The sequence below is a fragment of the Bacidia gigantensis genome (assembly GCF_019456465.1).
Source record: "Bacidia gigantensis strain McMullin 20006 chromosome Unknown contig_255, whole genome shotgun sequence".
Classification (NCBI taxonomy): Eukaryota; Fungi; Ascomycota; class Lecanoromycetes; order Lecanorales; family Ramalinaceae; genus Bacidia; species Bacidia gigantensis.
The window spans coordinates 1,610,680-1,631,394 of NW_025408605.1; the positions used below are offsets into that span (position 1 = coordinate 1,610,680).

Below are 20,715 nucleotides of genomic sequence, written 5' to 3' on the forward strand. Positions count from 1 at the left end.
ATGTCTAGAGCGTGTTGATATGGAGACTGTGCACCCAGTTTATGTATGATGGCATCTTGAAGTATTAGAGGCCTTAGAAATCTTGAAGGATGAGCCTACGAATAGGCTTTGATATTACTAGGGACATCTCAGGCTCACCACCACTCAATGGCCGAAGCGAAGCAAGATGACACGGCGGAAAGGGCTAGCAATGCCGATCAAACGGATGATATGGACGTTGCAGCAGCGATGGGCTTTGGATCTTTTGGTACCAAGCCCCATCTAGAGAAGAAACGCAAGCTTGACGACTCGTCCAATGAAGCCAACTCTGAGGCGCCAAAGACATCTCCAGGAGTCGCACCCTCCACCCAGGAATTCAAGCCAGCTTATCACGCACTACCAAAACGGCCGGCTCTTCAACAACCAAATATGAAGGCCTCACAACCACATGAACCTACAGGTCTTCGAGAAAATACGGTAGTCCAACGCGTGCCTGACATGGTCACCCAGGATCAAGCATTCGACCAAAGAGCCTTCGGCCAGCCACATCATCAATACGGCAGATCATCAAAATATGGAAGGTTCGAGGACGGAGAATTGGACTTGCCAGCTTTGAGACGAGGCGTGAAAATGGAAAATGGGGATATTGCATACTATGACCCTAGTTTCATTGAAGACCCGTGGGCGAGGTTGAGGGCAAAGAGCCAGGATACAAACAAACCATGAACGATGACATATGACATTGGGGAAAACTCAAATGACGCGTCCTCTCGAGTCAGGAGGGGCATCTCGAATACGAGAAGGTCATGCGGAGTGTCAGACATGACTGAAAGCCGGATTTAGGCCATTTGTGGTCGCGACGAATGCAGGAATACGAGACCAGCAGAGCATGTTATTGGCTGTCACACTGGGCCTCACGCTACTAAGCTCAAAAAGGACGAAATCAAGCAACTCTGAGCCTATTATTAGACCCTCATCTGCACATTGCAGCTCCTTTGGGTCACATATACCAACGACTTGCCAAGAACATCACTAGGAGGGGTAAGTGTGGCTTCAGAGTCTCATTATACTGGTCTAAATCACAGCAATTGACGCAAAACAGGCCTAGCTCGACGCCCTAATACCGAAAACCCAGCCTCTGTCAGTCCAAGACACCCAGAGCCACAGAACAAAGGGCCTCTCGCCACCCTACCCCTGCGACCTTTGCTCCCACCAGCCCAAACCTACCTAGCGCTGCAGAAGCACGCAGCTCAATAGCAAAGCGGCAGAGCAGCAAATCAGACCCTCAGAGCGCCTGGGAAACGAATAGGGGGCCCACCAGCCGCGCGTAAGCACCCTTCAGAAGCGTCGGAATTTGAGTGGGAAAAGCGGCGATGGCCCTAAGAGCCGGTCGCTGGGGCAGAATACGCCGACGTTTCTGTCAGGGGTTTTGGCGGCTAAGCGAGGGTTTATTTCAACGACATCCCATGCTGTGGTTATCATATACACCCGGGAAAGTCGTACACAAGGAAATTGAACGCCTTGGTCATTATATGCTTGTTGTCGTGAGAGTTCTCAGTGCTCTGGCGATGGATATCGTGCGTGCACTTTGCGGTATTCCTTTGGGTATTTGCGCTCTGTTTTCGTTTTGAGCGTGCTAGCGAATTGTCAGCTTCTTTTCTCACATCCCAAGAAACACATCTTTCCAAAGACGTTGGCAATACTCACTTGACTTTCTTCTGTGTCCATTCCAAATCCCTCTTCACCTCCTTCGCAGCCTTTGCGCCCTCTGCGAAATTGGCCCTTGCGCCTTTCAATCGCCGTTGAGCAGTCGCTCGCAACTCCTCAAGTTCGGCCTTTTTGGCGCGCAACTCGCCAGATCTGCAGAAAGCTCGTCAGTCACTTTTTCCTTTGCTACCAACTCCATGATTTTGCTGTTGAACAGAAAAGGGTTGGCTGGAAGGCAAGGAAAACTCACGCCTGGGCCTGCCTGACCATCCCCCGATCCAACGGCTCCGGGTTGATCTTGTGGCTGAGGTTGATATCCAGCATGTCGAGCAAATCGACATCAGACATTCCGCCGTCGCAGCTTCCGCCTCTGCCGCTGCTGCCGTTGTCGGACATTAGTGATGGTACGGCGGAGGTGTTGGCGCTTGATCCGCCCATTCGGGGAGTGGTGGTTGATGTGACGTGTTTGTAGGGCGCTGGGTAGGCGATGGGGATCTTTGATGGCGATTTGCCTGTGGCCATGGCGCGGGGATGGTGGGATGGTGGCGAACGGGAGAGTGTTTGAGTCGGCATTTTGGCTTTGGTAAGGAGAAGGATTTGGTCGATGAGATAGGTTGTGGTGTGTGTGTGTGGTGGTAGAGACGACGAGTACAGTAGTGATAACGGTCTGGTGTCTGGTGTCTGGTGTCTATCTGTATGGGTACCTGGTATTGATAGGCTCAAGTGTAGTTGAATATTCTTCCAAGTGTGAATAAAAAAAAAGACACAGTGACTTAAGCGAACTCAGAAAACTTCACAAGAATCTCGAGAAGTGATATGAAAGAAAGAAGAAGCTCCTCCCTCTCTTCCCTCCTTATATACCCATCGCCAGCCCAGACCTCCCCACTATCACCCTCTCACATCATCGATCCTTTGCCCCCTTCTGACCTCCCCTTCCCTCGCCGCCTTGACACTCCAATCCAACCGATAACCATCCAGACCGCCATGACCCCCTCCTCGTCTCCCCCTTCCCCAATCTCTCACCCAACCCTTGCCCAGCCCTTCCCCACCATCCCCCATCCAGCAAAGCTCCACAACATGCCCAATCCCCAAGCTCCACACTAACCTTCCCCCAACCGACCAAAAAAGCCGCAAAGCCGGCTCTAGCCCGGCTCCAAAGCTGTGATCCCCGGCAAAATCCACCACTCACACTCCTCCCCCACCCCTCCCTTACCCCTCCACTTGCATATCCTGCACCCTGCCAATCGCCCACGACGGCCGTAAATCGCACCCCAAAAAGCCCCCGCCGCTTTTACACCCCTCGCCGCTTTTCACGCCGATACCCGCTACATGCACAGGTGACTTGCTGCTGTAGGGGTGATTGGTGCGATTAGCAAGACAGAGTGAATGTGGGCACGGCGTATGAGGGCTGGGGGAGGGAACGGAGGGGGGATGTGATATGCATAACGCATCTCTCGTTTGGGTTTAGCGCAATATCAGGGACGGTGGTGCATGTTTGTGCGTGGCCGTCTCGGATGGTGCAGCCTGCGAGAGCAGAGACGATGGAAAGGGAGAATTTTTGCGGTGATGGGTAGCTAGAGCCCCCCCACTGTGGACCCTCTCGACTTGGGATGGAGAGCCTCGGTCATGATGGAAAAGGTGCATCATGGCTACGCTATCTATCTATCTACTGCAGATCTGGGAATTCGGAGGATGCAGCACTACGGAGATCTGGGGGTGACAGGATGTGCGATGAGTTGGCAATGAATGGCAGTGCTAGAGGGGCATGAGATGGGTTCGAGAGCAGCGGGTTAATTAGGCATGCGTACATGACTCCCGCGCTGAGCGGTGTGGGAATCTCTTGGGCTATAGGCCTTGGTCCCTACGCCGTGGAATGGTGGTGATTATGTCATCAATTTGGCTGCCTCAGAATTTGGTCTGAAGCTCTTGAAGAATGGTGACTTTGGGCGTTCGTGGGATGTGGCACAGGCATGGTGGCCTTTGTGGGCATGAAGTCGTTTAGCGAGGCCGCTTGGACGGCCTTTAGGGCTGAGAAACGACAGGGGTAAGGGGGGAATGGACGCTTTAGGGAAGGTTGACTTGGAGCAGGCATTGATATTAGCTATTTTGGTGCGGACGAACGGTATGAGATAGTCGTTCATAAGGTTTGGCTTTCTAAAATGATCCTCTTCGAAGATGGGAACTTAATGCTGCAATTTCAGCGCGAAAGGCCGCAAATACCACGAGGGAATCCATTCACATGATCTATTGAGGCTTTGAAATGCTGTGGTTGATCGCAGGACATTGCAGGCTTGTCGGATTTCGATCTTCCAATGCTGCAAGCCGGCGGCGAAGATAGCTTCGTTAGCCAGCTTATTCATGTTGTGTGCAAGTGAGTCATCGTAGCCACATCCATCGTAGAGTCGACTTCCAATGATCACTTGCAGTCGATCAGCTCAGGGAGAACAATCTTAATTCGTCATTCAATATATGAGATACGGATTCGTTGTGGCTATGCGAGTGGTCATCCGAGTCCAATCAATTAGAACCTGCCTCTGGTTGTCTAGCAATTCCTTGATAGGACCTTGAGATCTGAGGCTTCTGAGCCCAGTATTATTATCGGGTCCACTTGCTCTCGAGGCAGCTGCTTGCCCTCAGAGGACTCTCTCCAACCATGGCACTTGAATGGCAGGTTGAGGGCGGCGTGGATGAGTTGCGTGAGTCTCATTACGGGCGCGATCATTTAGCTCTTTGGGATGCAAGACCAACCTCATGCGGACGGGTGCATGTACTACAACGTTCGGGAACAGGCTCGTGAAGCACGTTGCGTTCAATGTTACACACAGCTTATCAAGTTGATGCCGCCTGGGGGGCATGCTCACGCTGCTCGTTAGAGATTGGAGTAGAGCGAAAGTTGTTCCGAGGCCTCGAGATGAGCCTGTCACGCGTAGAACATAGGTGGTAGATTTAATGGCCATCGCCGCATATTGTTTCGGACCACCCTCACCTCGACTGAGGGTGAATTCTCGTCTATCCTCCAGCGTAAACAATTTCCAATTCGCGTTTGCTTTGCGATGACGGTGAATAAAGCTCGAGGGCAAATACTCAACGTTGGAGGGGTAGACCTTAGGTCAAATCGTCTTACTTACAGGCAATGATAGGTAGCTCTTTCAAGGCTCACCAATGTATCGGGGCTAAGTATACTAATGAGCGAAACCGATCAGAGCTGTATATTTAATGTCGTTCATCCTGAGGTCTTACTTAGATAGAAAAGTGCCAGAGCAGATGCGAAAGGAGCGTACAGCCATGTAGCATTATAGAACTATGGAAAAAGGGAAGAAAATGAGCAACAAAAGATGGAGCAGCAGAATTAAAGGGATCAGCAGAAGCAGACGCAGAAGCAGACGCAGTGGCAGTGGCAGAAGCAGAAGCGGTGGCAGAAACAGAAGCAGGAGAAGGAGGATGAGGATGAGGAGAACGAGGAGGAGGAGGAGGAGTAGGTAAACAGCGGCTTTGTTGTTGACCCAGTGACCGGTCACTAGGTCAACTTTCCTAAGCGAAGCTGGGCGCATCTCTGCGAATCCCCCGATGAAAACCCCATTACACGGCAACACATGGACGGAAATGAATGCAAATTTGTATGACAGCTGAACACACCCTTACGACATAGTATTGAAAGTTTCAAGCGAGGGCCAGTAGTTTTGGTGGGGGAGCAAACTGTTGCGATTTCGGTGGTTGATACCATGTCAACCCTCAGCCCTATAGAGGGTTATCAACTATTAAGGTTTTTGTTGCGCAAGGCTCTCATTGGTTGAAAGAAACCCATAGATATGATTGGCCCACGTCACAGCTATAGGGGTGAGCTCAATGCATTTGCTCCCTGGAAGGCCCTGGAAGGGCCGCCGGAGGTTACCCCGACTTCAATGCGCCCGAATTGAAAGGGCCCTTGGTTACCTCCCCCTTTAGCGCCGTTATATTGCCAACACGCTATTGGCAGCGGTTAGGGTGGGCTCAACGCAGTTGCCTCCCTGGAAAGGCCTTCCTCACCAAACGCAAATTGAAAGGATGCACGAAACTGAAATATGCATCGTGAATGGTCTTATTTGACCGAGGGGTATGCCTGAGCTTTCTAGGTGGAGGTTCACAAGTATTCAGCCTCTGATTTCAGGCTTGCCAGCGTTGATGCCAGACGGCCCTCTCTGTCATCGTCCTGCTTGGCGGTATCAATAGCCAACAAGATCGATTTGATACCAACACCAACAGAGTCGCTTCTGGTAATCTCTCGAAGCTCTTTCGTCGCAGCAGTGGGGTTCTTGAACACGTGAGATTGCTCGAGAATGAATTCAAGCTCTTCGTGGCTGTTCACTGTTGGCACTGCGATCTTTTGGTCGAAAGACTGGTACAGATTGAGCTCCTGTAAGACGTGACGTTCTGTTGCAGTCGCTAATACGAGCAGACGATGATTCTTGGGTGGCTGTTTGTTGAGCATTGCCTTTAAAGCCTGGAGGACTGGATTGCTGAAGCGTGGACTACACAGAATTAGAGTAAATCAAGTTTCAAGAGCCAGGCGTGCTTACCCAATCCGTACCCACTCAATGATGCTCTCAATATTATCGATGAGTACAATACTGAGCGGTGATTTGTAGGCGTCTTCAAAGATCTGCCGCATGTGATTGGTCTTCATAGTTTCGCTGAAGCCAATCATGTTGTCCGGGGTAATCAATTTGATAAAAGGAAAGCTGCTGTCCAAAGCTAACTTGGCGGCTAAAGCCGTCTTTCCACTGCCTGGAGGACCCCAAAGCAGAGCTCGAAAGCGGGGTGCAGAGTCTTGATCCTGTACCTGCTTCACTATCAATCGGCCGGCGTCGACAATGTCGTTGATAAAAGGAGAGAACTGTATGATGCCACCACGGAATAGAGTTTCCATTTCATCCTCGGCCACGCCAAAAGCAGGTTTGACGTCCTCAAATGCATGCTCGAAGTCATCCAAATTGACAGTCAGAGTGTCCAGATCGTCGGAAACACCTGCCATTGTGCCTACTTTCACATGCCGCTGTAACGCAAAAGACGTAGCCGATCTAACAAGGCCAGAGATCTCAGCACCTGAAAAGTTCTTAGTCCTGGCGGCAAGTTCGACCAAGTCAACATCACGATCAAGGTTGCCGCTGTCTCTCATCTTAGCCGTATGGATCTTGAGAATCTGAACACGACCGCTCTCGTCTGGTAGGGAAATCTCCATGTGAACCTCTAAACGACCTGGTCTCAGCAATGCATCGTCAATCATGTCCAATCGGTTTGTCATGCCGATCAGAAGAATGTTGTTCAGCTGATCCACACCATCAAGCTTTGACAAGAGCTGATTGACCACACTGTCTCCTACTCCGGTGCCACCACCAGCTCCGCTTCCTCTCTGCTTGCATACCGCGTCAAGCTCGTCGAATATAATGATATGTAGACCACTCTCGTCCCCCTTCTCTTTGTATTCCTTTTCTGCGTCAGCGAAGAGCTTCCTGACGTTCTCTTCTGACTGTCCAACGAATTTATTTAAGACTTCAGGACCGTTGATAACTTTTGGCTCTCGTGCGTTGAGCATTTTTCCGATCCTTCTAGCGATGAGCGTCTTGCCTGTCCCTGGAGGACCGAAGAGCAATATCCCTTTCACATGCTGGATGCCCATCGCTTCTATCAGCCCAGGCGGAAATATACGCGATGCGAAAGCTCTTCTGAAGATAGCACTGAATTCCTTGTCTAAACCACCTATACCCATGTCTTCGAACTTGAAATCCGGAGTCAGGATAGCGTTTCCAGCGGCCCTTTTCTTCGAAGCCTTCAGATTGACCTTTGACTTTGGGTCCTTAAAGAAGCCCATCTGACTCTGGTTCGTAAGTATACCTCGTACGCGAGGGTCAGATGTTGTCGGCTGGGCACCGGCTGACTGCTTGTTCATAGATAGGTCCGTAAGCTGAACAGCTTTCACCACCAGCAATATTGGCAGACTCTTCCAATCCATCAAAATCCGCTCGCCTGGCGCGAGCACCTGATTCTCATACATCCTTGTAAATGCAGTTTGTAACTCATCTTGATCGAACGGCACGTCCGTTTCTCTTCTGCCAGCGAACGAGATTTCTGCGTCTAGAGAGCCAAGGAAATGGTGTTGCCCCTCTTGGAACGGATCAAATGGTGTGACGAAAAGTGTATCGGACAGAGCAATGCCGGCCCATGATCTTTGAAAATCTGACAGTCCGACGTATCCTTGTTGAAAGCCCTCATCCTGCTTGGCTGTAAACACAAAGTCGTTTATGGCAATGTAGAACCCTTGGGGATTGAATTGTTCGAGAGGAAAGTCGAAGGGTGATACGGGTACCATGTTGTAGAAATGAAATTGAGGCTTCGGAGATTTGGTAGGTTGGAGCTGCCAGGACCGACTGCGTGATGCGGTTCTAGCATGCCCGCGGGAGGAATCGTGCTTCTCCGATGGCGGTGGGTTGTATGACTGAGGTTGTGAGGAGGGTTGAGGTCGTCCATAAGATCCACCGCCGTATCTGTCTGCATTGTCTGGAGGTAGGCGGCTGTATGGGCTACGAGAGGGTGGCTGTGAGGAAGGTTGCCTTTGAGCTTCTGGGACCTGTTTGCGGCCAAACATAGTGGCTACTGATTCGAAAGGAGGAGGACACCAGACCTGAAGGAGTTTATGTGCTCGGTATGTGTTGAGCTGAGCGGCCTTCCAACTGCAAGGTTGTCCTTTAAACCTGTTCCTGTGATGGATCAACAGGCAGCACGATCTGCCGTACCATCAATCACTAGGTCTTGGCGAACCTGAGGGATGTCGGAGATAACGGCATTTAAGCGAGAGAGTTCCTAGCGTAGTAAATGCCAAGAAATGTGCTGACGTGATTGAAATGGAGGGTACCTCAAGCTAGTCCACAAAGGGCTACCTCCATTGCTCGCACCACCCGGTTTGAGGATCGTCCCGCCAACAAATCCACTGCTCGAACTTGCACATCATAATCGTACACCATCATTGATTGTAGCTTTTTCATTTCCTGCTTCTCCTACTCCTGCGGCGTGCGGTTTGACGATTCGTGTACTGTGTTTGGCATGCTGTCAATCATTATCCTTATCGCCGCATTAAACGTGGCATGCACTGATTGTTGACATCTTCGTGCAACCTCAACATCTGAATACTGACACTCGTTCGCAGCACTTCGGCCGACCTGGCATTGATGATATCAGTATAGTGCATTTCCAATTACCACAGTAATAAAGCGTCATCGACCTTTTGATCGCAGTCACTACAGCATCAGCAGCTGTGCCGCGATTTAGGCAGCACTTTCACACGCTCTCTGCTTAACGCGATGAAGGAGCCAAACGGGGGTGCTTTACAGCCAAATGGTCATTCGAGTGAGATGAACGGACATGCTACGCGATCCGGCGGCAGAGCGAAGACGAAGGCCGCTGAGCCCAATGGCGCTGCAATCCAGCCCAAATCAAAGTCGAGAGATAGGATCGCTGAATTTGAGCATGCAATAGACGAACTGTGGGGACGCGAGACTAAGGCGACCTGGCTTGCTACTTTCTTTTCCCTCGTACTAGTCGTCATCTGCCCGATATGTCTGTTTGGCAACTGGATCGCTTTAGAATACTTCAACGGCTCTTTAACCACAGTGATGACCGCTGTGGGTCGTATTGGGCCTCTCAGTCTTTACACATATTTCGGACCTACTTTCAGCAAGGAGTCAGTTTTCCAGTACGCTGCCTGGCTCCTCTTTCAAGGCCTCCTCTACAGCTTGCTTCCTGGCCCAATATCTACCGGCCAGCTGACTCCAGCTGGCCATCTTCTCAAATACAAAACGAACGGGCTCCGCGCTTATGTACTCACCCACGTTCTTTTCCTGGGAGCTGGCGCAGTTGGGCTTGTGGATCTTGCTATCATTGCGAAGAACTGGGAGGGTCTTCTAATAGTTGCCAACGTATATGGATTTTTCCTCGCAGGTTTTGCTCTGGTCAAAGCGCACGTCGCACCTTCACATCCTAACGATAGGAAATTTAGTGGTTCATTAATTCATGATTATTTCATGGGCGTAGAGCTGAACCCGCGCTTTGGCGAGCTATGGGACTTCAAACTCTTCCACAATGGTCGGCCGGGGATCGTAGCTTGGACACTAATAGACATTTCGTACACAGCACACCAGTACCAAAAGATTGGCTACGTCACGAACTCAATGTGGCTGGTCAACCTCTTTCACTTCATTTACGTTGTCGATTTCTTCTACAACGAAAGCTGGTATCTCCGAACGCTAGATATGTGTCACGATCACTTCGGATATTATCTCGGCTACGGGAGCGTAGCACTCGTACCAAATCTGTACACTATTCAGACTCAGTACCTTGCGCGATATCCCGTGGATCTGCACATATGGCAAGTAATCGCAATCCTGACCATAGGACTTGGAGGGTACGCGATATTCAGAGGGGCAAACTATCAGAAGGACAGCGTTCGCTTGACGGGCGGGGATTGCAATATCTGGGGCAAGCCCGCTGAGTATATTAAAGCCCCTTACAAGACAAGCGATGGGAAGACTCACGAATCTTTATTGCTTACAACCGGTATGTGCTCGCTCAGATTTCTTTATGTGAGTGTACTAATTCTTCGAGAAGGCTGGTGGGGTTTCACGCGTCACGCAAACTATCTTGGAGACATGATGATGGCGTTCGCCATGGGTGCTTCCTGTGGCTCCTGGCATACCATCCCCTGGTATTACACGGTCTTCATTGTAGCACTCTTGGCCACCCGCGTCCCGAGAGATGAGGCTAGATGCTCGAAGAAGTACGGTAAGACCTGGGATAAGTATTGCGAGAAAGTGCCATACAGAATTCTGCCTGGAATATTATGAACTAGACTCTCGAGAAGACAGAAGATGCTTGAATCCTTGTAGCGGACCGACGGCACAACCCGCACAGCAGCGCAACGATCCACATGCTACCAATTGGTACCTTGGTATGAAATGATATGGGTGGCATTCGTTCTCAATTCCATTGTTCTTCGCTTCTTGAATACATCTTGATACCCTTTACGTTTATCTTGTCGCATCGTATTTAGCATCATAGAGTAGATAGAGACGTGTTCATGATTGCTTTTAGAATCCATGCCCTGCTTCTGAGTCGACTAACTTCAGAGTTCATATTTTACCAGTCCTAATCCCCTAATAGCTTTCGCAATTAACAATCGCAACAAACAATGTCGAGGAATTGGGTTGTTTATAAAAGTCTATGAATGCCCTGTAATGGGGGAATGATCCAGAACTGTCAAGAACATAAATATCAGCTCGATCATGTCTTGATAGAGACATATTTAGAGTCGATTCTAGACCCAATGGGGTGGATGGAGATGGTACTCAAAACAGCGCTACGGTATCAAAACCAGGATGTTACCTCGTAATAAATCGGCGCAAACTCGGTTGCCTCCTTGCTTTGTCTCCTCAAGTGATTACGTTACATCTTGAAATCTCTAAAGGCTTTTATCTCTATGAACAGCTCACGGTGTACGTCTTCATTAGCTATAAGGACGATGCAATCAACGCCTGCATGACCGACCAGAGCTTGCTTGTCAAAACGCATGCCTGATACTCTCTGCTGTGAAGTTGAGGTTCAATACTCAAAGCGATAGACATCCGTGAGAATTGCCAATCTCACACCTACATAGTAGATCAATAGCTCCACGAAAAGTGTTTACACTTTAGAACCTCCTTCCACCAGAATGGCCACGCTCTCACAATTGCCAAACGAGATACTCATGACAATCGCGCTTGAGGTTGAGCCGGGCGACGTAGTGAATTTTGCAACGGCTTGCAAGATAGTGTATTATGCATCAGAGGCAGCCTTGAAAAGGCACGTGGCGCTGCAACTACAATATCAGAAAATAAAAAATCACGATAATGGAACCTTTCGAAGCTTGTCGTGGCTTCTTCGGGAAGTGTTAAAGAATCCTCCGATTGGGTACTATGTACGAGAACTTTGGCTTCATGGATGGGTCGACGGCTTGTGGTCCCCCCAAGACGAGGATAAAGAGTCTGACGTGCGATTTGTCGCTGCCGCCTTTGAACAGTCTGGTCTACCATTGTTGCCGTATAATGACGCAGCTATCAAACTCAGGGATCGATGTAAGACCCTTACCATCGTGCTTCTATTCCTCCATCTGCCAAGTCTTAGCCTGCTGCGTTGGAAGGTTGAAATGGCAGATAACGAAGACTACTTGGTACTTCAATATCTGCGGCACATGTTCACTGAGTATAGTCCACCGGTACTTACAAAGCTGCGGACTGTGATTTTACAAGACCGGGACTGTACATTGAGGAATGGCGTCGGTAGTATTCCAGAGCATTTCATATCATCATTTTTCCTTTGCCCCTCAGTCCAGACTATTAAAGCACGGACTATCAACGAGCACTTCGGCTTACCTGGAGCTCCCGAGTCTCCATCAGAACCACCAGCTAGACTTTCAAACGTTTCTGAACTCACTCTCAACTTTTACAGGAGGAGAGATTGCTCTTCTGAGGAAGCTTACCGATGGCTGGATAAGATGTTAGGCTCTATCAAGGCTCTTCGCAAATGCCAATATAGAATGTTACCATTTTCAACGGTTGGCGACGGGGGAATGAACAATCTGCTACAAATTCACGCGCAGCATTCGCTAGAAGAGTTGAAATTCCCATACCGTGGCAAGTTACAAGCGTTGCCTACTGGGTCTTTGAGACGTTTCACCAAACTCCGCGTCTTGGAAATCGAGATAATCGGTCCATATAGATACCCTGCCTCAAGGGCGACCTTCAAAGCTAGGGAACTCCCAAGATCTTTACAGCAGCTCCGCTTGTGGATCCATGGCGACGAGTTCATAGAAGTTTGTCTCGAGGAAGTTGAGGAGCTTATTGAGCAGACGAAGATGTTACCTCGCATGACAAGCGTAGAATTGTATTGTCATGATTTACATGACTTCTTATCAAAACAGGATGTGAAGAAGTGTCAAGATCAGATCAAGATGATACGGGAAAGAGGTCGTCAAGTTGGCGTGAGCGTGGACGTAAAAACCTGTGTCGGCCCGAGGACTGATTTTTGATTGATCAAAAGTAGTTTCGTGCAAGCTGATACTGGCAAAGCCGATATATGTATGCCACTCAATACAGGAGCAACGTCGAATCATCATCAACGGACGCTTACGCTGGGTCATCCATCTTGCGAGTACGGCTTGTAAGCTCCCTCTTTGGCTGGCGTTACTGGTGTTTTTTTTCTTTCATAGGAGCATCAAGGCACGCTTTTAGCCCGGTTTCACTTCCGGAAATAGTCTTGTTCGTATTCTTGGGAAAGCCCTCAGGCGTGTTTTCTAGAATCTAAGATAACAGATATTAGCCTAGCTAAATGGATAGTCGTGAGCAATCCTAGCAAAGATGTGAGAAGGATATGCTTCAGTCAAAATTGGAGCCATCACGCCAGGACATATCGACATTCATATGGTGTGAAGATGAAGGTTAAATTGACCGTCTTAGAGAATACAGACATTTTGAATAACATAGGGAAATGATCTTCGGCAAAGGTAGCTCGCAGTAGTCCAGTCGCATCTGTCAAAGCTGCCAACTACCACAAAACACGTCGGAGTGAGTCAGAACTGATCATGGAGCGGAGTTCAAGGTGCGCAATCACTACTAATCGACATTTTACGAAAGGCGGCATCGTAACGATATATCATGTAAAGGGTCTGGACAAGGATTGGGAACGTATACAGCAGCAGCAATATTCAATCTTCGTGTCGAAACGACACGGTGAAGTCCTTCACCAACCATTCAAGAATTCCCTCCGCGACGGTTGGCTATGGACAAAGAGGGCCTAAACAAGGACAATTGAGATGCAGGGAACCAATGCATTTGAAACAAACCTTTTTATTGTGCCATTGTCTTTGAAATTGAAATGAAACTATCTCACAATAATCTAGAATGCACGATCATTTGCATGCACTTTTCTATCCTGATCTATCGCCCTTGATCTATCACCACCAGCGCCCTTTCCCCTGCAAAAGAATTTCAATTTTACTAACGCTATCAAACTCCCGCTCACTCATTCCTCAGCAGTCGCGCTCGCCACAGCATCAACGACAATCTTGCCCACGTTTTCATTGAAAGGAGGACACATCATGGAAAAGTGATCTACGAGAAGAAAAAAACCCATTAGCCACACTGCCATATCAAACAAAGTAAAAAGCGAGGCGGGAGGGGAGGGAAAACTCACCACCATCAACCTGGTGCACCGCAATCTCGTCACCGAGCAGGTCCTCCCATCCATTCGTCCCAAAAGTACTTCTCTTTCCATAAAACCACGAATTAAAGTAGCGCTCGAAGTCCTTCAAATCCATCTCCTCCAATTTCTTCCCGATCTCGATGCCGGGGCGACACATAGCAGCCGGTCCGGCATCCTCGCGTTGATCAAGGCCCAGACGTGCCCAGATGACCACACTATTCCTCGGCTGGCGACCCGTCGGGAACTGCGGGGCGTCGTAGCGCGACAAAGCACGACAAGTAGCCATGAGATGAGATTTCTCCTTGACGGAGAGATCGGCGGGGAGGTCGCGGGCGCGATTGATACCCTCGAAGGTGCCGAGCTTGTCGACGAAATCGGGGGTGACGATGGCGGTGGGGATGAGGGAGGGCGCGCGCATGTCGATGATGAGGAGGGAGAGGATGTCCTCGCCCTCGTGCGCGAGCCGGTTGGCGACTTCGTAGGCGTAGACGGAGCCGGCGGACCAGCCGCCGATCATGTACGGACCGTGCGGCTGGATGCGCCGGATCGTGCGGATGAAGATGGTGGCCATTTCTTGGATGGAGAGGTCGAAGTGGTCCGGGTCGCCGAGGAAGGGGGATTCGAGAGCGTAGATGCGTCGGCCTTCCGGGAGGGCGGAGAGGTGGATGTAGGATTCGACGGTTCCGGAGCCGTCGGTGGTCATGAATAAGGGCGATGCTTGGGATCGAGATTGGCCTTGGATTAGAACAGATCGGGAGACGGAGTTGTCCAATTTTTGCTGGCGGGGCGAGCTGCTGTTCTTCTTTGCTGTGGGTTTGACGGCGACTGAGGACTTAGTCGCTGCGAAAACGCTTTTCACTGGCTTCTCCATTGGTCCGTCTAGTTCCTTTTGCGCAGCTGCCACTGTTGAACACTGTGTGAAGAATGCAGCGGGCAACTCTATTTGAGTCTTTTGCTGAAACTCCGAGAGAGTCTTGATAGATAACATACTGTCCATACCAAGAGACTCGAATGTCGCTGAAGGCGTAAAAGCATTAGCTTCGAGGCCGAGGGCGTCTGCGACAATCGCGAAAAGCTGCTTGCTCGGTTGCTGTGGTGACGCATTCTTATTCTGATTCGCACTTCGCATCTTGGGTGGAGGAGAGGGTTTGCGTTTTGGTTTTGGCTCGAGGTCTTCTAGTTTTTGAATATTAAGTTCTTTATGCACTGAGATTGGAGTTGGGAAGTTCGAGAAGAATGCTGCCGGAAGCTCGACAGCGGTGGTTTTGTGAAAGTCAGCGAGAATCTGAATGCTCATTTGTGAGTCGACCCCAAAGTCCGTGAATGTTGTGTTCGCCGCTTTCTCCAAGTCACCCATGCTAACACCACTCCGCAATGAGACCAAGGAGAGTAATTCTGCTGCAAGATCGTCAGGCTCAGACTGGCTACTGAGCGATGGCGAGGATGTCATCGAAGAAGCTGCCGATGAATCGTCGCTCCATTCAGGCGGCGTAACCATTTGTGGTGTACGCTTGGCGCTGGGTGGAGTGCTTGTTTTTGGTGTTCGCCTAGAAGCCGCACCTGTCAGCAGGGAGAAGAAGTCTCGGTCTAGCTTCTTGAAGCAGATGTCGGTGCAGAGTATAACAAGTTTGTCCTGGGTATCCGTGACGTATACATCACATAGACTCGTTCCAGTTTTGGCATTCTGCTCACGAATGGTGGCGTAGGCCGTCCACGGTCCATGACTTGATAGATCACCAAGCACACGGAGAGACCCAATATGATTAGCAATGTGTACGTCATTCTTTGGCTTGCGTACGTCGGCATTCAACAAGAAACCGGCGACGTGGACGGCGGCATCGACTGCGAAAGGACTGCATGTGAATTTGCCGAGGTCTTGTACAGAGGGCAGTGAGAAGACAAAAGCAGCATCTCGAAAGTTAGCCGCCACAGTAGCCTCTTCGACCGCATGGTAGGGAGAAGCGTAGTCAACAATCTCGGAGAAGACCTTGTAGAACAGCTGCTTGTCCATTGAATGGACTTGCTTTGGGCGTGAGGATGCCTCGAGAGTTTGTATTCGCGCTTGTACCAGTGGCTGCAAGCGAGACCATGCTTGATTGCACGGTGCCTCAGACTGGTCTAGTCGAATTACGCAGGAGCCGTGCTCCAACGGGGAAGCGTTTGTTCCAGCTGCACGGGACAAAACTCGGACGGAGACATTGTTCGTAGATTGATCGAGGGCGACTTCGAGGAAAACTTTTGGCAACTCGTCCGGAGTCATATCTTTGCGGAGCACTAGTGGATTCGTCATACTCAGGCTGACAAGCTCGTAAGTGGCTAAGGAGGCCTCTGAGATTTCACGACTCGTTGTCTCAAGATACTCAGCAGCGGTATAGGCCATGTCGATGAAGATGCTCGCTGGGCAAATGGCTACACCGTCAACAACATGACCTCCGATCGCCTCCGCAAGATGACGATCAGTCAGGTCAGCCTTGAAAACGGCATGGAGCTTAGAGCCTTCCTGCCGCAGCTCGTCGACCGAACTCAAGGATGTCGAGGAGAGGCGCGAGGGCGAATCATTTGACTTCACGTCGCCAGAGATTTGAGAGACTGCTGGAGTCTTGTATGTGACCCAGAATTCCTGGCAATCGAAGGCGTACGTTGGCAGATCATTTAGTAGGTGCACTTGATCAAGATGATCCTTGTAAAAACTGGTCCACGACACGGGGAGCTGAGCGCGATATGCGGCTGCTAAAGTTTGAGACATAGATTTCCAGTCGTCGTGTCCACGACGCAAGCTGGGAGAGCAGGTTAGAGGCAGCGTTTGAAGCGCGGAGGAAACGAAATTGATGCAGGTCGGGTGAGGTCCGATCTCTACGACGAAAGACTGATCCTGAATCAGCCCTTCAGCTTCGCTCGCAATGATTGCGTCGTGGAAAGCTACAGGCTCGCGACTATGTCGACGGAAGTAGCTCGCGTTAAAGACTCCGCTTTCACCAGGTTGCACGATTTTGCCGAGCAGCGTAGACGCAACCGGAAGCGTGGGGGGTGGAAGGATATGTGGGATGCATTAATCTCCAAATCTTCCAGGAGACGATCCATTTGGCGGGTGTGGAATGCATGTGTGACTCTGAGACGGGTAGTTGCAACGTTGTCTTCAGACTTCAAGTAGTTCTCTAGGGCATCAAGTGCTGCGACGGGGCCACCGACAACAGTACTGGATGGGCCATTTATGCAGCACACCTCACATGCTGAAGATGTCGCAGGCAAATCCCGGATGCGCCATCGCACGATGTTCACAGGAAGGCCAACATATAGCATGCCTGCCTCAGAAGGTGGACATCTTGAGGTAATGAGTTTTCCTCGTGCATAGGCCAAGGCAAGTGCCTCGCCGACAGAGAATACACCAGCAACACAAAGTGCCGCATATTCTCCCAGGCTGTGCCCAACCAGCAGTGTTGGAGTCAGGCCGAGCGACTGCCAATACCGAGCGAGAGCAATTTCAAGCGCAACAGTCGCCACTTGCATTTCACAGGCGGTACTCATTGTGTTTGTTGCCGCATCTTCTGATCCGATAATCATGTCAAGGAAATGACAATCGAGCCCTTGAACATCACAGAGGCGTTGATATGAGTCGAGCATGCGCCGGAATGAAGAAGAGGTACGGTATAGCGTACCGCCCATACCTGCGTACTGACTACCCTGACCTGTGAAAGTGAACACGACAGATGATGCGGGCGTCAGAGGCTTCGAAGGCTGTCCTAATTGCTGCAGGAGCTCTGCAACGGAAGTCGCAACGTATGCATCGCGAAGGTTGTGATGCATCCGTCGTGCAGTGGTGGTGTAGGCCAGACTTGCCAGACTTGTCTCCGGGTTCTGCTGTAGATATTTGCGGAGACGGTCCTTGTTCTGCGTCTGCGCAGCTTCAGTGCGGCCAGAAGTGGCTATGATGTGATGGGAACGCGAATCTACACGAGGTAGTAGGGGCACTTGGGCAGAGGGTGGAGCCTCGTGAATTAGAACGCTAACATTGCCCCCGGCAGCGTCGAAGTTGTTCACAAAAACGTAACGAGGCTTTGCTCCATTCCTAGGCCACGCTTGACCGTTTGCAATTTGCACGTCAGTACCTGGGCCAAGGATGGAGACAAGGTATGGATTGAGCGTAAAGGGTTGATTCGGTTGCGGAGGTATCGTGTCGCGATGGAGCATTAGAATAGCCTTGATGAGGGATACCACGCCGGCAGCAGCCTCGCTATGACCAACATTAGCCTTGATAGCGCCGACAATGAGTGGTTGGCTGCGCTTGGGTCCAGCTGGAGACGCAAAGACGTTCTGCACAGCTGTTGTCTCGACGCGATCACCGGCTTGAGTTCCTGTGCCATGCATTTCGATGACATCGACTTCGTTTGGACGTACTGCTGCTTGGCGGAGCACACGGCGGTACAGGGTCTCCTGAGCTTTCGCACCAGGATGAGTGATGGAGCCCTCACCGGCATTAGTATTCCTCGCTGCGCCTGCGATAACGGCGAGGACGTTGTCTTTCGCTCGTATCGCATCCGACAGGCGCTTGAGCACCACAACGGCGACACCTTCCCCGCGACAATACCCGTCAGCCTTGTCAGAGTAGGTCTTGCAAGAACCAGTGGGTGACAAAAATCCTCCCTGGCCTAGCCCGCTGAACCACTCTGGCGCAGTGAGCAGTGTACCACCGCCAACAACTGCAGCGTCGATATCACCCTTGGCGAGGGCGTCACGAGCAATACAAATACTTGTCGCGCTGGAGGAACAGCCAGTGTCGATGCTGTAGAAACCACCAGCCCATTTGAAGTAATGACACAAGCGTCCAGGAGCAAAGCCGCGATTGACAGCCGGCAAGAAATGAGTATCAATACCTTGTTGCTCCTGGATCGTCTTCCAGTCGTCCACAGTCTGGCCAAAGTATGTGGCGATTCGCGGTGCGGCCTGCTCGTCGCCGTCACTATAACCAGCCATCTCCAGCGCTTCGTAGGTCGTCATAAGTAACATGCGCTGGACAGGATCCATCTGCAGCGCCTCACGGGGTGAGATGTTGAACAAGCGATGGTCGAATTGACCGGGTTTCTTGATGAAGCACCCGTAACGTTGAACCAGGGCATTATGTTTAGCACGTGATGGATCGTAGAAGTCGTCCATATTGAAGCGCGATGAAGGGATTTCCTGGTGTGTGGTCGTTCCCGTCTCCAAGAGGCGCCAAAGCTCATCCAGCGTATCGCTGTCTGGAAAGCGACCCGACATGCCGACGACGGCGATGGCGTCGGATGAGTTGCTCGAAAGATCATCGCTGAAGGGTCTTGGGCTTGGTGTGATGTCGTCAATGGAGACACATTGATCATGTTGCTGGAGGATGTCCTGGAAAGCAGAGACTTCCCATGACGAGCCGACTGTCGTGAGGACAACTTTAGAATTACCTGTTTTCTGGAGGGTGCTCGCGACTGTTCGGTAGCTCTCCATGACATCCATCGATTTGTGTGCAATCTCGATGGCTGCGAGGTACAGAAGCTCGCCATATGTCTCTGCTGAGAGAGCGGTGGTAGGGGAGTGTCCCGAATAAAGGGGTCGTCGAGTAGCACATGCTGCATGGACAGCGGAAAGACATGATTCTCTGATAGGCTCTACAGGTGGCAGATGTGAACCGTAAAGCAGACACTTGGAAGGAGTTGAGGTAGAGGGAAGGCTCAAGGAGAAGTCAGAGGTCGTCTTTGCTAAAGTGGTTAAGGTTGAGGGCGGGCCCATAATGACGAGACTATCAGACAAGACTTGGCCAATATAGGCGTGGTGAAGGGGCCGGTGCGCGGCATTAACCTTGTTCAGACTCTGTTGGACTTCTTGGAGGCCCAATTTCTCTGGATAGGAGGAGACGACGCGTGCCCATGGGTCGTCGTTGTCGTTGGACTCTTCAATGTCTCGGCTGACTCGTTGCAATTCCACTGCGAGACGAAAGGCGAATGCTACGCCTTCCAGACCCAGGATGGCAACGGAGTTAGCATCACTAGCAGTCGTTGCCACTGCAGCTGCAACAAGCCCAATACCGAAGCCAGTTGGGACAGCAATTTCGGACAATATTAAGGGATCCTCTTCCGCAAGCCTGGTGTTATTGTAAGTCTCAACGCTCTATGCTTTTCTTGCGGAATTTCTTGACGTACACTAGAAGCTGGCCAAGCTGGATTGTCGTCGTGAGAACCAGCTCGACGACCGCATTGTGACGCTGCTGGCTGACATGTCGCTCCGATAGCTCTAACAAATCCTCGAACGACCCAACGCTCTCCTGTTCGGAGGGCTCCAAGGTGCTCAGTAGCTCATGTACCACGGCCGACGATGAAGCAAGGAAAGTGCTTAGCTGAGGACGGGCTTTGGACCGCACGCTCAGCTCGTGCAGTGCTTGAGACACGTCTGTGTGCTCTGGAGGGAACACGAGGACCCGACTCAGTGAGTTGCTGACCGTCATCCTGATGGTGGAAGTGGAGGTTCAGTTGACGAAACCCCAGGTCGTTGCATCCACCACTGGACATATATATAACTTGTAGTACAGATCTCAGCAAATCCAGTCCGGCATCGTACCACCTCTATACTCGCCCCTTAGCCCCCCCATCGATCCTGATTACAGCTTATTTCGCTTGATTTTTTTGCTTATGGTCAAGGTAGTATCGAAAGGTGCGGCATCCATGATTCAGGCTGGCACCACTCACCCGTTGCCAATGCCCGCATTACAAAGAGATCCACAATTGCTTCATCTGAAACTCTATACAA

At 50.7% G+C, this 20,715-nt stretch overlaps 6 protein-coding genes across 6 annotated transcripts; 3 read left to right on the top strand and 3 right to left on the bottom strand.

Moving 5' to 3' along the window:
• Positions 1 to 147: 147 nt before the first annotated feature.
• On the top strand, positions 148 to 705 carry KY384_007251 (uncharacterized protein; the record flags this gene model as incomplete). The annotated part of the gene is made up of 1 exon (XM_044815742.1): positions 148 to 705. One exon carries the CDS (start codon positions 148 to 150, stop codon positions 703 to 705), a length of 558 nt encoding a protein of 185 aa, XP_044667616.1.
• Positions 706 to 1,682: 977 nt separating this feature from the next.
• On the bottom strand, positions 1,683 to 2,259 carry KY384_007252 (uncharacterized protein; the record flags this gene model as incomplete). Its single annotated transcript, XM_044815743.1, has 2 exons — positions 1,683 to 1,839; positions 1,937 to 2,259. 2 exons carry the CDS (start codon positions 2,257 to 2,259, stop codon positions 1,683 to 1,685), a joined length of 480 nt encoding a protein of 159 aa, XP_044667617.1.
• Positions 2,260 to 5,806: 3,547 nt separating this feature from the next.
• KY384_007253 (uncharacterized protein) lies at positions 5,807 to 8,308 on the bottom strand (the record flags this gene model as incomplete). Its single annotated transcript, XM_044815744.1, has 2 exons — positions 5,807 to 6,194; positions 6,243 to 8,308. 2 exons carry the CDS (start codon positions 8,306 to 8,308, stop codon positions 5,807 to 5,809), a joined length of 2,454 nt encoding a protein of 817 aa, XP_044667618.1.
• Positions 8,309 to 9,020: 712 nt separating this feature from the next.
• Positions 9,021 to 10,559, top strand: KY384_007254 (uncharacterized protein; the record flags this gene model as incomplete). The annotated part of the gene is made up of 1 exon (XM_044815745.1): positions 9,021 to 10,559. One exon carries the CDS (start codon positions 9,021 to 9,023, stop codon positions 10,557 to 10,559), a length of 1,539 nt encoding a protein of 512 aa, XP_044667619.1.
• Positions 10,560 to 11,422: 863 nt separating this feature from the next.
• On the top strand, positions 11,423 to 12,778 carry KY384_007255 (uncharacterized protein; the record flags this gene model as incomplete). Its single annotated transcript, XM_044815746.1, has 1 exon — positions 11,423 to 12,778. The coding sequence occupies one exon, from the start codon at positions 11,423 to 11,425 to the stop codon at positions 12,776 to 12,778; it is 1,356 nt and encodes a 451-aa protein (XP_044667620.1).
• A 1,119-nt stretch (positions 12,779 to 13,897) lies between these two features.
• KY384_007256 (Type I Iterative PKS) lies at positions 13,898 to 20,413 on the bottom strand (the record flags this gene model as incomplete). The annotated part of the gene is made up of 3 exons (XM_044815747.1): positions 13,898 to 16,883; positions 17,093 to 20,053; positions 20,112 to 20,413. 3 exons carry the CDS (start codon positions 20,411 to 20,413, stop codon positions 13,898 to 13,900), a joined length of 6,249 nt encoding a protein of 2,082 aa, XP_044667621.1.
• Between the last annotated feature and the right edge of the window lie 302 nt (positions 20,414 to 20,715).